This window comes from Poecilia mexicana, unplaced genomic scaffold (genome assembly GCF_051168715.1).
Source record: "Poecilia mexicana isolate PSO_F unplaced genomic scaffold, ASM5116871v1 scaffold_8, whole genome shotgun sequence".
In the NCBI taxonomy this organism is placed as follows: domain Eukaryota; kingdom Metazoa; phylum Chordata; class Actinopteri; order Cyprinodontiformes; family Poeciliidae; genus Poecilia; species Poecilia mexicana.
Window position 1 is genome coordinate 27,023,455 of NW_028263377.1, and position 14,942 is coordinate 27,038,396.

At 42.4% G+C, this 14,942-nt stretch overlaps 1 protein-coding gene and 1 long non-coding RNA gene across 2 annotated transcripts in view; one reads left to right on the forward strand and one right to left on the reverse strand.

Annotated features, from left to right (window-relative positions):
* LOC106934314 (xylosyltransferase 1-like) overlaps window positions 1-8,514 on the forward strand; it is a 32,608-nt gene extending 24,094 nt beyond the window's left edge. Inside the window, exons 9-11 of the mRNA XM_015014125.2 lie at window positions 1,261-1,456; window positions 2,988-3,324; window positions 5,113-8,514. Coding sequence (XP_014869611.2) covers window positions 1,261-1,456; window positions 2,988-3,324; window positions 5,113-5,435 — 856 coding nt within the window. The 3' untranslated portion in view covers window positions 5,436-8,514. The remainder of the gene's footprint in view (window positions 1-1,260; window positions 1,457-2,987; window positions 3,325-5,112) is intronic.
* Window positions 8,515-8,560: 46 nt separating this feature from the next.
* Window positions 8,561-14,581, reverse strand: LOC106934310 (uncharacterized). The gene is made up of 3 exons (XR_015763949.1): window positions 13,764-14,581; window positions 10,286-10,357; window positions 8,561-9,800 (listed from the first exon to the last, which is right to left on the reverse strand). It is a non-coding gene; the product is annotated as an uncharacterized LOC106934310 (long non-coding RNA).
* Between the last annotated feature and the right edge of the window lie 361 nt (window positions 14,582-14,942).

Below are 14,942 nucleotides of genomic sequence, written 5' to 3' on the forward strand. Positions count from 1 at the left end.
TGCAGCATAAGCAGTCCTCAGTCTCTGCCCACTCAAGGTTTCTGTGTGCGCTGCAGGCGGAGACCCACCGCTACAAGGAGGCTGTTGTTGCTGGTTTGGGTGGGGATTGGTGGTTAGGCAGGGTGGAGGCAGCGCTGCAGGAGCAGCAGCGGCTGGCTGGAAACGCCGCGTCGTTTCCCTCAGCAGCAGCAGCAGCAGCAGCAGCAGCAATTCATCTGGAAACACCTTCAGTTGCTGCCTTTCCCTCCTCCACTCCAGAATTAAAACCATGTTTTTGAATGATTTTAGCTAGATCAGGGGTTCTGAAACAGCATTAGCTTCTGGTCGGGATCCCCCATCACAGGGTGTCCAAAGTGTCAAACTCAAGGCCCGCGGGCCAATCCAGCCACCATAGCTATTTATGTGGCCGTCTACACAAAGTGAACTTTGAGATAATAGCCGTTTTCTTAAATTTTATTTTATCAGTCAAATCAAATCAGTTTTCGTTTGAAAGCTAACAGTTAACAGTTTGCTGTGGGTTCACCAAAACCAGCCCTTACAGGACGTTCATGACTTTGATGCGGGCCGAAATGAAATCAGTTTGGCCTGGGTTGTCCAAAGTGTGGCCCGGGGGCCATCTGTGGCCCTCCGTGTAGTTTTCTGTGGCCTCTGGTCAGAGTTCAGGAATGGATAAAATGAGATTTTCAACAACAAATTTATGTCTTACATAGAAACTTTTAGGTGTTTTTGTTTTATGAACCAAGTTTTTTTTTTTTTTTTGTTTTGCTTTGATTTTAATGTCACAGTAAGCAGAACCACAAACCTTTGGTGACTTTTTACTGAAAAACAGACTTAATCACACCTCACTGTATTTAAAATGGGTTAAGTACAGTGAGGGGTTTTCAAACACAGATCTCATTTCTGTTGTAGGGAAAAAACTGAAATGGATATTTTGACCAACAAGTAAGGAAGCTGTATAACTTTGAAAGTTTTTCTGGTCATTTTAATTAAAATACTTGTTAATGTATTACTGGTCAGGTAAAAAGAAAATAATTCACACAAAAATTATTTTATATTTAAAAATAAATAAATTGTGGCCCCTGAGAAACTGATATGTTCATGTTTGTTTTGAAGATGCTTCAGAGGTTTCATCCTTGCTGTCATGTTTTTAGTTACGGCAGGAGATGCTGCAGGGCCTTATTATTGCTCTTTATGATCAGCTATCATCTAATGTCCCCGTAATTAAACACAAAGAAACATTTATCCACTTTTGTCTCTTAGGTACGCCGCCATGAGCCACCCGACGTCGGTGCACGCCTACTTCCTGTCGGACCAGTTCCAGGGCTACCTGGTGCGCCACGTGGCCACAAACCGAGCCTCCACCCAGATGGAGACGCTGGAGACCTGGGTGGCTCCCAGGGACCACTTCACCCTGGCCAGCCAGCCCCACAGCAGCAACCGGCTGCAGCACATCCAGGTCAGGAGCCGCGTTCGCAGTCTGAGCTCCACCTCAGCTTCACAGTGATTCATCCAGCTGCTGGGAGGAAATCCTCTTAGTGCGGAGTTGGCCCCGTCGTTAGGTGTGGTTAACCCCATCGCTAGGTGTGGTTGGCCCCGTCGCTAGGTGTGGTTGGCCCCGTCGCTAGGTGTGGTTAACCCCGTTGCTAGGTGTGGTTGGCCCAGTTGCTAGGTGTAGTTGGCCCCGTCGCTAGGTGTGGTTAACCCCGTTGCTAGGTGTTAACCACACCTAGCAATCGGGCCAACCACACCTAGCAACACCAGTTGGTTAACCCCGTTGCTAGGTGTGGTTGGCCCCGTCGCTAGGTGTGGTTGGCCCCGTTGCTAGGTGTGGTCGCTAGGTGTGGTTGGCCCAGTTGCTAGGTGTGGTTGGCCCAGTTGCTAGGTGTGGTTGGCCCCGTTGCTAGGTGTGGTTGGCCCAGTTGCTAGGTGTGGTTGGCCCCGTTGCTAAGTGTGGTTGGCCCCGTTGCTAGGTGTGGTTGGCCCAGTTGCTAGGTGTGGTTGGCCCCGTTGCTAGGTGTGGTTGGCCCAGTTGCTAGGTGTGGTTGGCCCAGTTGCTAGGTGTGGTTGGCCCAGTTGCTATGTGTGGTTGGCCCAGTTGCTAGGTGTGGTTGGCCCCGTTGCTAGGTGTGGTTGGCCCCGTCGCTAGGTGTGGTTGGCCCCGTCGCTAGGTGTGGTTGGCCCAGTCGCTAGGTGTGGTTGGCCCCGTAGCTAGGTGTGGTTGGCCCCGTTGCTAGGTGTGGTTGGCCCAGTTGCTAGGTGTGGTTGGCCCAGTTGCTAGGTGTGGTTGGCCCCGTTGCTAGGTGTGGTTGGCCCAGTTGCTAGGTGTGGTTGGCCCCGTTGCTAGGTGTGGTTGGCCCCGTTGCTAGGTGTGGTTGGCCCAGTTGCTAGGTGTGGTTGGCCCCGTTGCTAAGTGTGGTTGGCCCAGTTGCTAGGTGTGGTTGGCCCCGTTGCTAAGTGTGGTTGGCCCCGTTGCTAGGTGTGGTTGGCCCAGTTGCTAGGTGTGGTTGGCCCGGTTGCTAGGTGTGGTTGGCTCCGTTGCTAGGTGTGGTTGGCCCGGTTGCTAGGTGTGGTTGGCTCCGTTGCTAGGTGTGGTTGGCCCCGTTGCTAGGTGTGGTTGGCTCCGTTGCTAGGTGTGGTTGGCCCGGTTGCTAGGTGTGGTTGGCTCCGTTGCTAGGTGTGGTTGGCCCGGTTGCTAGGTGTGGTTGGCCCAGTTGCTAAGTGTGGTTGGCCCGGTTGCTAGGTGTGGTTGGCTCCGTTGCTAGGTGTGGTTGGCCCGGTTGCTAGGTGTGGTTGGCTCCGTTGCTAGGTGTGGTTGGCCCCGTTGCTAGGTGTGGTTGGCCCCGTTGCTAGGTGTGGTTGGCCCAGTTGCTAGGTGTGGTTGGCCCCGTTGCTAGGTGTGGTTGGCCCCGTTGCTAGGTGTGGTTGGCCCCGTTGCTAGGTGTGGTTGGCCCAGTTGCTATTTCCAAACCCGGGTCGTGTTGTTGCAGGTCGGGTCGGACTGGGACCCGAAGGAGCGGCTCTTCAGGAACTGGGGCGGCCTGCTGGGGCCCGAAGACGAGCCGGTAGCGGTTCAGCGCTGGAGCCGCAGCCAGAGCAACCTGACCGCCACCGTGGTCTGGATCGACCCCACCAACGTCATCGCCGCCACCTACGACATCCTGGTGGACGCATCGGCCGAGGTGACCCACTACCGGCCGCCGCTGACGGCGCCGCTGCGGCCCGGCGTCTGGACGCTCAGAGTGCTTCACCACTGGAACCTGCTGGGCCAGACCAGCTTCGTTGTCGCTCCGCTTGAGTTCCACCGGCAGCAGCCCATCCAGAAAGGTGAGCGGCGACACACTGACACACCTTTGTGCTGCAAAAACGTTTGTTTGTGCCGCTGTCATTGTAAAGATATGAACAAATGTCTCCAGAGGTCATCAAAGGTCAATTCACAAAATAAATGGAAATATGGAGTCATCCAACTGTGCTACATTAAGATAAAAAAGTTTCCACAGGTCACCAGAGGTCACATTCACAAAATCAAACAAAATGTATATAAATAATTTTTTATGTTTGTGCAGATAAATATTTTCAGCACAGCTGATTGGGACAAGATTTGTTTGATTTTGTGAAAGGTTGACCTTTGATGTCTGAAAACATTTATTCATATCTTTAAGGTGATAGAGGCACAAATGAAAATGTTTGACACCACCCTGCCAGCATACCTAGGTGGGCCCCATATGGGGAAAAGGAGGGCAGACAACATGGGTCCCAAATGGGTTTGTCCGCAGTTTCCATGGTGGCCCCACATGGGTTTGCCCATATAGGCCCCATGTAGGGGCACCGCCCACATGGGGCCTATATGGGCAAACCCATGTGGGGCCCATATCGTCTGCCCTCCTTTTCCCCATATGGGGCCCACCTAGGTATGCTGGCTGGGCAATTTCATTTAATTGGAGGAATGTGGTTGGTCCAACTTCACACAGAAAGTCACATGACCTGTAAATGAAAATGTCTGAACGGTTCGGACGAGCCGCTGCCGCTCAGACAAACTTCAAGCCGCAGCCTCAGCTGTCGGCAGCAGATGTATTTATATCGTCCATCCTGGCGCTCCGTGGCGACGCGGGGTCACCTCTGCCTGATTTACCCCCCTCGTTGTTTGACCCCAGCTGGCGGTCCAGAGATAACTGCAGGACTTTTTAAAGACCAGACAGACGTTAGTCAGGCAGAAAGAAGCTGCTGAACTGAAGACCGATTTTAACTCTCAGCCTGAACAGAGTCCATCTACAGCTGAACTCAAGAAAAAATCAGAAAGTAGGATTACTGATTCCACAAAACTCAAACCAAACAGCTCTACATAACTCATAAAATAAAAAGTCCTCCTCGTTTTGTTACGTGACAACCAGAGTGCAGCTGATGCAAAGCTACCCGTTTCCAGAACCAAAAATCTGAAAAGTGTGGTGTGTATTTGTCATCAACTCCGTTTACTCTGATTGCTCTAAATAAAAATTCAGAGCAACAAATGTTTCTGAAGTGACCTGATTAGTAACTGAGACGACATCCGTTCAGTGCAGATTAATGTCAGACTAAATGCAGCTGTTCTGTTTTTAAAGAGCAAGATTTAAAAAGCTTGTTCCATGATGCCCTCTGGTCTCCAGCATCATGGAGTCCAGAGAGCCCCGCAGGTCAGGAAGCTGAAGGACGGAGCCGTGGAAAACCGGCTAAGAAATGTGGGAAGCTACATTGCCCCTAATCATACAGCTAATACATACAGCTTAAACTTGTTTTCTGAATCAATCAATCAATCAAGTTTATTTGTGTGGCACATTTCAGCAAAAAGGCAGTTCAAAGTGCTTAACATCATAAAAACACACAAAGTCACAAAAACATCGTACAGTCTCTAAGTGAGAACAAACATTACATTTAACAAGTGCCAAAAACATGAATACGCATCGAATGTGTAGATCAGTATTCCACTGATTATTAATCAAAGTCAGCTCTAAACAGGAGGGTTCCAGCCTTGATTTGAAGGAAGTCATTGTTTCAGCAGTTTTTCAGTTTTCTGGAAGTTTGTTCCAGATTTGTGGTGCCTAGAAGCTGAATGTCCTGCTTGTCCCCCTGTCCACCCAGAGGACACGCTGCGGCTCCACGCCGGCCCGCCCAGGAACTCCTACATGGAGCAGAGCTTCCACGGCCTGAACCCGGTGCTGCGGCTGCCGGTGAGCCTCCGCGCCGTGGAGGAGGCCGAGGCCAACTCCGGCCTGACGGGGGCGCCGCTGCGCCGCTGGCTGGACGGGCTCCTGGAGGGCCACTGGGCCGCTGCGGACGTCTGCTCGCTGGGCCCCAGCGCCTGCCCCGTCATGCAGCGCTGCTTCCGCACCACGTGGAGCTCCGCCAGCCCCGACCCCAAATCCGAACTGAGCGCGCCCAGAGCGGACGGCCGGATCAGGTAGCAGCGGGACGGATGGAGGAAACCTTTATTTATTTGAAGGTGGCAGGAATGGAGGAGGACCCGAACCCGGTCTGGTCACAGTTCGGTTTGGGACAACACGGCCCAATGAATGTCAGAACCAGAACTTCATACCTCTTGTTGTTGAGTTCACAAAAATGATTATTTATTAGTTGTTTAGTCTAATTATGACATTATTTAATGTTTGAACTGAGACCAAATTCAACTCCAGCCTTTCCACAGGATTCCTGGGAATTTATTTCTAGTATTTCCCAGGATGTAAGTATGGAAAAAACTGGGTTTTTAAGTGAAGAGCTCCACCTGGTGGCGCCAACATGTAAGTGACCACACTGAAAACTTTTCTCAAAATAAACTACAGAATATAGCTGCAGACCAGATGCTGTAAATAACTTCATCATTTCTTTTAAAATGTTCTGTGAGCCTTAAGAAAAGAAAAACTTTACTGAAGTTCATGATGTGACGGTTTTGCAGCTTTCAGATAATTAGTCTGACCACAGTGCCAACAGTTACTGTAATTTTATAACATTTATATTTTAATCTCTCTTTCCCCCTGAAAAATCTTGTTTTTTTTTCCAGAGCAATTTTTAATGATTAATTTTTTTCTTATTTGGATCCTAGATGCAGAGTTGCTGCTTGTCATTTATGTAAAACCAACAAAAACAAATTGTTCTGATGTTTCTGTTGTTTTTTAGCCAGTTTTAAATCCAAAGTGTGACTTCAAGTGAAGTTTTTATTTGAGTTAATTGCAGCATCTGTAGTTAATTGTTCAATATTTTAGAGTTCAAAGGTGAAATATGTACTGTGTACTTTAGGGAATTGGGATCTGGGAATACCAACGTTTCCATATTTTACCTTTTCCATACTTATCCTGATCTGGAAAACACTGAGCTCCATGTTTCACCCAGTAGAAATCCTGATCTGGGCGTAATAAACCGTTTTCTCACAGCAGGAGGCCACCCAGCCCTCCTGTTGGAGCATTTCCACATCATTTATTAACATGAAGAACTGCTGCTTTATCACACAACAAGCAAAGAATGCTGCCATCATCGCCACCTGCTGGCCAGATGCTATTACTTCATTATATGTCGGAATTACAGGGATATTTCACGTGCAGATGAATCATCTTAGATATTAAAACTGATATTTTTTCACAGATTAAAATCCACGCCTCTGATCTTTCCTGATGGATATTCTTCTAACTCCTTTAAAGTTTTTTCCCCAGCTGCTCTGTTCTGTCAACGTCAGGTTTTCTTTGTGCCATTTTAAAATCCTTCAGACTTGAAGTGAGCCAACCAAGAAGAAATTCATCTTCTTTATTTAAAACAAATCTCTCTGTCTGAGTCAAACATCTAAGAACTGCTGAACTAATTTATTCAAAAGTTTATATAAATAATTTTTCCTCCTTAGGAGGAAAATGTGTGCCTTTGTTTCTGAAGGCTGAAGAACGATTAAATGATGTCGACCTCAGACTTCAGGACGTCATGATGTCTTTATTTATGGTCTGCTGTCCCAATGATGGGAGGCTGAACTCCACCGGAGCGCTATCCTGCTGATCCTGGGATTTAAATCTTGTCTATTTGATAACTAAGAAAAACTCATTTTAGATGTTTAAGTTCAGGAAGGATTGAAAAGTGAAACCCGTCAACATGACAAACTGAACCAGAAGGTTTAAACTGGACAGAACTGATGAACAGTTCCCACTGATTTAAATAGGAATACTGAAGGCTTTTCATTGTTTACAAAGGGCGCCCTCATGTGGACAAACCATATAAATGCAGTCAGCTTAAAACCAAGTTTAATGATGGAATGAGTAAAAGTTTTGATGACAGTATGATAGACGTTTAAAAATCTGATCTTTATATGTTTTGAATTTGAAAACTGTTAAAAGTTGAAATTTTGTGACAGATAAAGATGGAGAGATTTATTCACAAATTATCTCTGTTATAATTTAATAATAAAATCCCAAAATTTAATTTTCAGAAAATAAGAATATGGCATTAAATCCTAACAGGATTTAAAACTCTGTCATATTTCTGTATCATATCTGCTCTCTACTTGGTCTGGGCAGAAGAGAAAAGAAGTGCTGATGTGAATCTTTTTCTAACACACTTTTTCCTTCCACTTAACCAGCCATTTATTTTTAGAAGTCATGTCTTGTGGCTTCTCTTTGTGGAGATTTCAGTTTGGTGAACATCGGTCACATTTTCTCCATGACTGTGAAAAAGACTGCTTAAAATTTTCTGAAAAACAGAATTTGGGGTTTTTATTTATTAACTGTGATAATCATAAAAATTGAATGAAAAATACTAGAAATACATCACTCTGAGATGTAAATCTGAGTTTCACCTTTGGAACTGAATTACTGGAGCAAATGAACCAATAAACTAAATCACAGCCTCCAGAAAAAACATGTTTGTTGTTTTTGTTGGTTTTAAGTGAAATGAAAGAAACTCTGAGGAGGCCGAATTATTTTTCTGATTAGAAGTTCAAAGTTTTCACTTTGATTTAATCCAAAATTGGAGCTGAAGTGAAAACTTTAAGATCTGCAGCCTGAACGAATTCAGAAGGAAAATAAAACGATCAGATAAACCCTGAAAACAGAAACCCAGATTTTCTGATTGTTTCAACAGAAAAAAGAATAAAATAAATAAATATAATTAGTTTAAATAAAAGCAGATCATTGGAAATGTGGGTTTGAGATCTTTGTTTCCCTTTTCATTTTCAAAATGTATTTATGTTTTATTTATGCATTATTTTAAGGTCATTTAAATGGAACTGGGGCCAAACTGGAGGCCGACTGGTTTTCAGATGCAGCAGCTCAGAGCGAAGCGTGTTTCTGTATTTGAATGAATCTGGATGGATGTTCATTTTATTACAGAAAAACAAGTGAAACGATGTACAGACTTAAGTTAAAGTGTAAATGTCCAGATTTAATCGGATTTCCCAGAGGATTGTTGTTCTTTCATTTTTCCATGTTTTTTGTCTTTTCTCGCTGGGAGTCGTGCTGTGCCTTAGCTGTGCTCCTGTTTTAGAAAACTGAATAAAAAACACAACAAATCATACTGATGTGTTTCTCTGTACATCACATCTGAACGCTTTAGCATGAACAACTAATGACTTATGATACAGTTATTTATTTTGTAGACCAATTCATCTTGTTGTTAATCTGTAATCTTTGTTTTATAGACACTAATTTGTAAAATAATAATTAAATATCTTATGTGAAAGTAAAAGCTGCTGATGCTGGCGCTCCTCAGATTATTCCAGTAGTTATTATATATTATTATATTCATTCATGGCACTCAAAAGTAGAAAATGTTTATTTATATTTATTATGACCCAAAATTCAATTAGCTTATTAGATAACACCAAAAAAGATTTTTCATCATGATCAGCATGATGACCGAGTCCTACATCAAGGAATATTAATGGAAGGTTGAGTGGAAGGAAAAAGTATGGCAGACAGGCTCACATCACATCAAATCCTTTAATGAATTTCAACATAAAATAATAATAAAGTGCCTGTGCTTAATGCAAATTTGAGAAAAAGACTATTTAAAAGTGGTCATAGAATTCTCTTTATATATTAAATTAGGAAACAATAAAACATTTATTTTAACTTATATGTGTAGTCACATATGAAGCCAGAATCAGGCTGTTAACTGACAGCTGTATTGAAAGTTAAGTGGAAGGAAAAAGTTTGCAAGGAGCCAGAGCTTCAGTATGTATCTATGGCATTGGTAACAATGGTCACATTTGTTAATTATCAAATTGTCTAAGAAACCAAATTGAAGTTTTTATTAGCTTTAAGCCACAGTCACTCAAATGATTAGAGTTAAATACATGAAATATAACAGTTTTGGTTCTGTTGGTTGGCCAGAGTCCTTTGTGGGATAAATCACTGGGTTCTTGCTGCTGAGATACTCACCTGCTGCCATAAACAACTCCGACATCTTTTTCTGTTGCTCAGTTATTTTAAGGAAGACTAACTTCAGCTGCATCCTGTAAATAATGTTACTTGTAATGTATCTGCCCTCTTAGTTTGGAGTTAAATTTTCAGTTCAGATCTGGATATGAGGGTTTCTTATCGTGAGACAAAATATTTAGTTTTACATTTTGATCTGACTTTGTGGTTTTTATATTTACATAACAGACTGAAGCCTTGTGCACACAGAGATGAGTGTGATATATTTATGTAAACAATAAGAAAAAAAATGTGGCTCACAGGTCAGGATGCAGCAGAAACTGATGTAATAGGAACGACGGGCCAATGGGTGGCGCTGTAACACAAAACCACCGAACATTGATCCCGACACCGACAGACCAACTCCACACGTCAGAAAATCCCCTTAAAAGAAAATATGCAAATGAAGACATTGAAGACTTTCCTGTTCTCTTCAGTAAATGTGCAGCTAAGTTTTTAATTATTTGTAAGGATTGTTTTGAGGAAGACGAGAAGGAAGAGCACTGCAGTATATTCTGCACATTATTAAAGCAAATTCTAGTTGTGTTCATGAGATTGAAGAATCAGTTTTCTAACTTATTACAGTTTAAAATGGCACAATCAAAACGTTTAAATTGCATACCAATATTTATATATATTTATATTTTTATCTGAAGGGTTTATTTCCAGAGTTCTCTTCCTGATTAGCAGTAGAGTATTAAAAGTGTTTAGCCCTCTATACAGTAATAGATCCTGAATCATTTATTTTACAAATAGTTCTCAAGTTCTTATTATTTACCAGTCCAACATCTTTGCTCCTAGCAAAACAAATACAGTTAGCTGTTGTGTCTTTAACTTTTCAGTTTTTTTAACAAAAATACAACACTTACATGGAGAGCATATTCTTTGCTGTGAAAAAGGAAAGCAAGCCAGACTCCTGCATGCAGGCTGGATACGACGATCTGAAATGACACGCAAAGTCATGGTGATAAGTATTTTGGAGCTGAAAGACAAAGAGGTACGAAGCTGTTCATCCATTATTTGGACAGAGGGAACAAGTTTCAGCAGAATCAACCTGATAGAAAATGTTCCCCTCTGTGACTTTACTGTATGAAAAGCTGACACTTCCTAAATCTGAGAGGTCACTGGTCATTTTAAGGGTCTCCCTGATGGACTCCGTCTCCCCAAAATGCATCTCAGAGCTTTGGGTCAACCCTGTGCAAGACTGCAGCAGAAATGTTTAAAAGAAAACTAAAATCTAGATTATAATTTTAAGGAAGTGTAAATTAACATGAGACATGGGTGGAGTGGAAGGATGAAACCTGATATTTGAACAAACTGCGAGTCTGGAGAACCAAAGGTGTAAATATGGATCCCAACCACAGTTAAGCGCCAGATCATTCAGTCCTGCTGTATTTAAGTTTAAAATATTCTTCTGATTGGAAGTTATCACATTTCAGAACCGGCCCAGGAAGGTGTCTGATCTTCAGTCTGAGAGAATCCATGACATAATGATGATGAGAAGGGCTTCTAGTCTGAATGAACTTCACCAAAGATAAATGGGAAAATACCAGTGAAACAAGCAATCAGATCTGAAAGCCCTGCTGGATGTTTAACAGTAAAACCTTTTCAATTGATTATTGAGAATAATAATATTTATAACATAAATAAAATAATACTTTTAATATCACAAACTGATTTTTAAAACTCCTTCACTTTGTTAAATCCTTCCTGCAGTGTGACTTTACTGAACAAAGTGCTGATTCATCACTGCTGCTTGACTAGAAGAGAGCAACGCTAAGTTATGTCTATGCTTATGATTCAATCTAGTTTCCTACAGAGATCCAGTTATTAAAAGAATGTTTACATACGTCAGTGCTGCAGATAGCTGATGCTACCTGTCTCTGAAACACACACAAGAACATTAATTGTTAAAAAAGGGCAGCTCACTAAGATCAGGAAAGAGTTTATCTGGACCAAATACAAAGTCAGATGAAGCCACTCAAAGGGATCTGGAAAAAGAAAACTTTTTTAACTAAAACATCAAGATGTCTGTGAACTCATGAACAGAAACAGGTTTCCAATTTTGTCTGCTTCATGTTTGTGAGAGACTTTGTGTTTGAGTTGATACTGAATGAGTCATAAACTGGACAGAAAGCAAAGTAACATCTAACATCCCAGCCAGCATGCCTAGGTGGGCCCCATGTGGGGCCACATAGTCTGCCCTCCTTTTCCCCACATGGGGCCCACCTAGGCATGCTGGCAGGGATCTGACTTCAGCGCTGCTGTCAGGACCTTTAAAGAAACAATTACTTTATCAACAATCAAGCCTTTTAACTTGGCAATAAAAGTTATCAAATTACTAAGTTGAGTAATTTGACACTGGCTCTGAAACTTCCTTCTTCTGCTCACTGCCCGACACTAATTAACTTTTTGTCAGAAATTCCCCAACTGGAAGATCCAGTTTTTCTCTTTTAACTGCCATCACATTCCTCGCAGCAGATTTCTTACTGGAAGACCTCAATGTTTTCAAAGATGACAAACACCACAAGCATTCAAGGAAGCTTCAGACAAGTGACCTGAAAGCCCTGCTGGATCCTTGCTGTACGCAGACATAGATGCTCATTTGGTGACTCTGTGGGTTATGAATCAGGCATCTTTCTTTCATTTAACTGATCAATGGCCGATCAATTAAAACTGATGCTGCCAACATGTTGCAACCAATCCTGGGCTTCACGGCGGTCGCTGTATGTTGTGTCTCGTCTTAGCTAAACGTTTAACCAAACTACTAATCAGTACACTCAGTGGTCATTTCATGACCACATTATGAAATTAAGTTAGAAAAAATGCTTACATAGAAATTAGAGGTGTGCCGATCGATCGGCCACCGATCATAATCGGCCGATTTCCGTGAAAAAGTGTATGATCGGTGATTGCCGATCACGGTCTCTTGTTGCCGATACCGATCACCTGCTTCTCATTTCGCAGCCTGCCTGTGCAGCTGGTCTCCTCTTTCCTTCACTCTGCGCAAACGCGTAGCAACAAATCCAAAGCGATTTGCAACTATAAGGCACTGAGTGAATGGGGAAGTTTGCGTGTGGCGGCGGAAAATTAAAGCACGTCAAAATGCATCAACACAACGAAGCTAATACGAGATAAAAACAATGCTATACTTGACGGAGTTTGGCTACATCGAGGCTCACTGCAGTAAAAAAGACATACGGAGGATCAGATAGCAGGTAAAGCAGCGCACAGCTACAAACACTCACCCGGATTAGCATGACGGTCAGAAAGCTAAACAAATAAACCGCAAAATTATTTAAGTCTTCGAGCTACGATGTCAGACGCTGGTTCTGCTCTCCTGTTGAACCGCTGCTACGCTACAGGTAGTAATATCTGACAGACGGAGCTTCGCTTCTGCTCCACCTGGTAGTGACTCTCACACCGAACCTGCTTAAAGCTGCAGCATCTAACCTAAAAAAAATACATTTTACATACGTATTAAAACTTTCGCTGTCCTAACATGAGACAGATAATCTCTAAAAAATAATCGATCTCCCCTGCATACTGTTGAGGAAAATGAATATTTTTAATGTTTAATTCAGTTAATCTTACGGTATGTGAAAAAGTAGTGATGGGTAAATGAGGCGTCATGAGGCGTTTCGACCCATAGCAACACTGTATTGATACTGTGTCGCTCAATACTGACACCTGCTGGACATTAAAAATTCCTACAGGCAACGTAGTGATTTGATGACCTAGTCTATACAATAAGATTTAAGTCTTTGTATTTTATTGAATATTATATGTTGTATTATGTCATATCTTCAGTTACATTTAAAATATATTTGATATACAGTCAATAAAGAATGTGAATATGTACCATAAAGTGAAAATTTAAGTGAATGTGTTTGGAATATGGACTGTTTTTTCCCACACATTTTTATTAAAAAAAAAAGTGTTTACAACATTTTTGAAATTTAGCCTGTTACGCTTTTTTGACAAAACTTCTCCTGCTGTAGAAAAAAATTAAGTAAACATTACATAACATTACATTTACAGAATATTTTTCTTAGGGGTTGCGTTCCGAAAATAACCCGTGATAGGCGAAATCCGTGAAGTAGTTATAGAGGAATTTAAAGGTGCTCTACTCATGAAATGAGTTCCTTTCTGACTTGTAGGTCAGATTGACCCAGTACATTTGACACAGTACATTTCTTTTCAGTCAAAACATATCTTAATGTGAATCAACCAACAACATGCCTTTTAACTATTAGTAGAATTATATTCCTCTACATAGTTACCTTCATTTTTACAGTTATTACACAGCATAAATAAATACTTCACATTGAAACCAAAGAACAAAACCTGTTTTCAGGTCAGCGGATGTGCGTGTGCATCAATCGGGCCTTAATGTGATCCGCAGTCACGTCATTAAAGCGTCTCCTCCAACCTGCCCCGCGAGATTCACAGCTGTATCTACAGCAGAGCGATGGATCTCATCAAACGAGCCTCCGGTCGGGTTTTGCGCTGCCTCTGGCCACAGTTTTTTTTTTTTTTTTTTTTTTTCAGGAGACATCGAAAGTTTCAGTTTCCATCTCCTGAGTGGCCAATCTGTATTAAACACCGTAACGTTATTGGCACTCAGGTAGCGCGGAGACTGTTTTTAACAATCATATGGTCAATCAGGACGAAGAACACTGTGGGAAAAAAAACTGCACAAAAAAATCTGCGAAGCAGCGATACCGTGAAAAGTGAACCGCATTATAGCGAAGGATCACTGTATATGAAATTATTTATAAAACGCAACTGAGTAATTTGTAGAATGGCTGTATATCAGAGTTTATTCTAGGTGTATCTGGGACTTCATTCTCATGCCTCATGATGCCTCAGCATTGAGGAGGAGGATTTATTTAAATAAGAGCTTAGTTAAACAAATGCGACACTTAACCTGCAGAACATAATATGAAAGTAAACTAAGTCAGTTTCAGCTGAATTTGGGTTCAGATAGATCAAGTAGAAACTGACAAGAACCGGATGAAACGACAAAAATGAAAACAAATTTATTTTCCAGTATAAGATCAAAATGGTCCCACTCTGCGGAACCTTTCCTTTGAAGCTGCTCCGTAGTTGATGCTGTAAAAGATCAAGAATTTGTTTGGCAAATCTTTTGACAGATTGACAGATTCGCTTCCTTATAAACACAGTTTGGCATCCAGCGTCATTTTGAAACAGTTCCTGTATTGGTCACGTGACTAGCTGAAACCAATACGCGCACCGACACGAGTGTTGGTCTATGGGGCTTGATACATGCGCCGACGCATCGGTGTTGCTAGAACAGGTTTGTGTTAATGATTTAAACTGAAACTATTCAACTTACGGGAAGGAAAACAGCGATCAAAAGGGATCTCACTGAGGCCTCACTGTGTTATCAGAGGACAGGAAGCCATAATCCATAATCCATAATCCAAGTTATACTGCAGGAAGGCAGCATCACTTGGATGAGCGGGAGAGAGAAGTTTGTTCTGTTCACGGAAGATCAGAAAG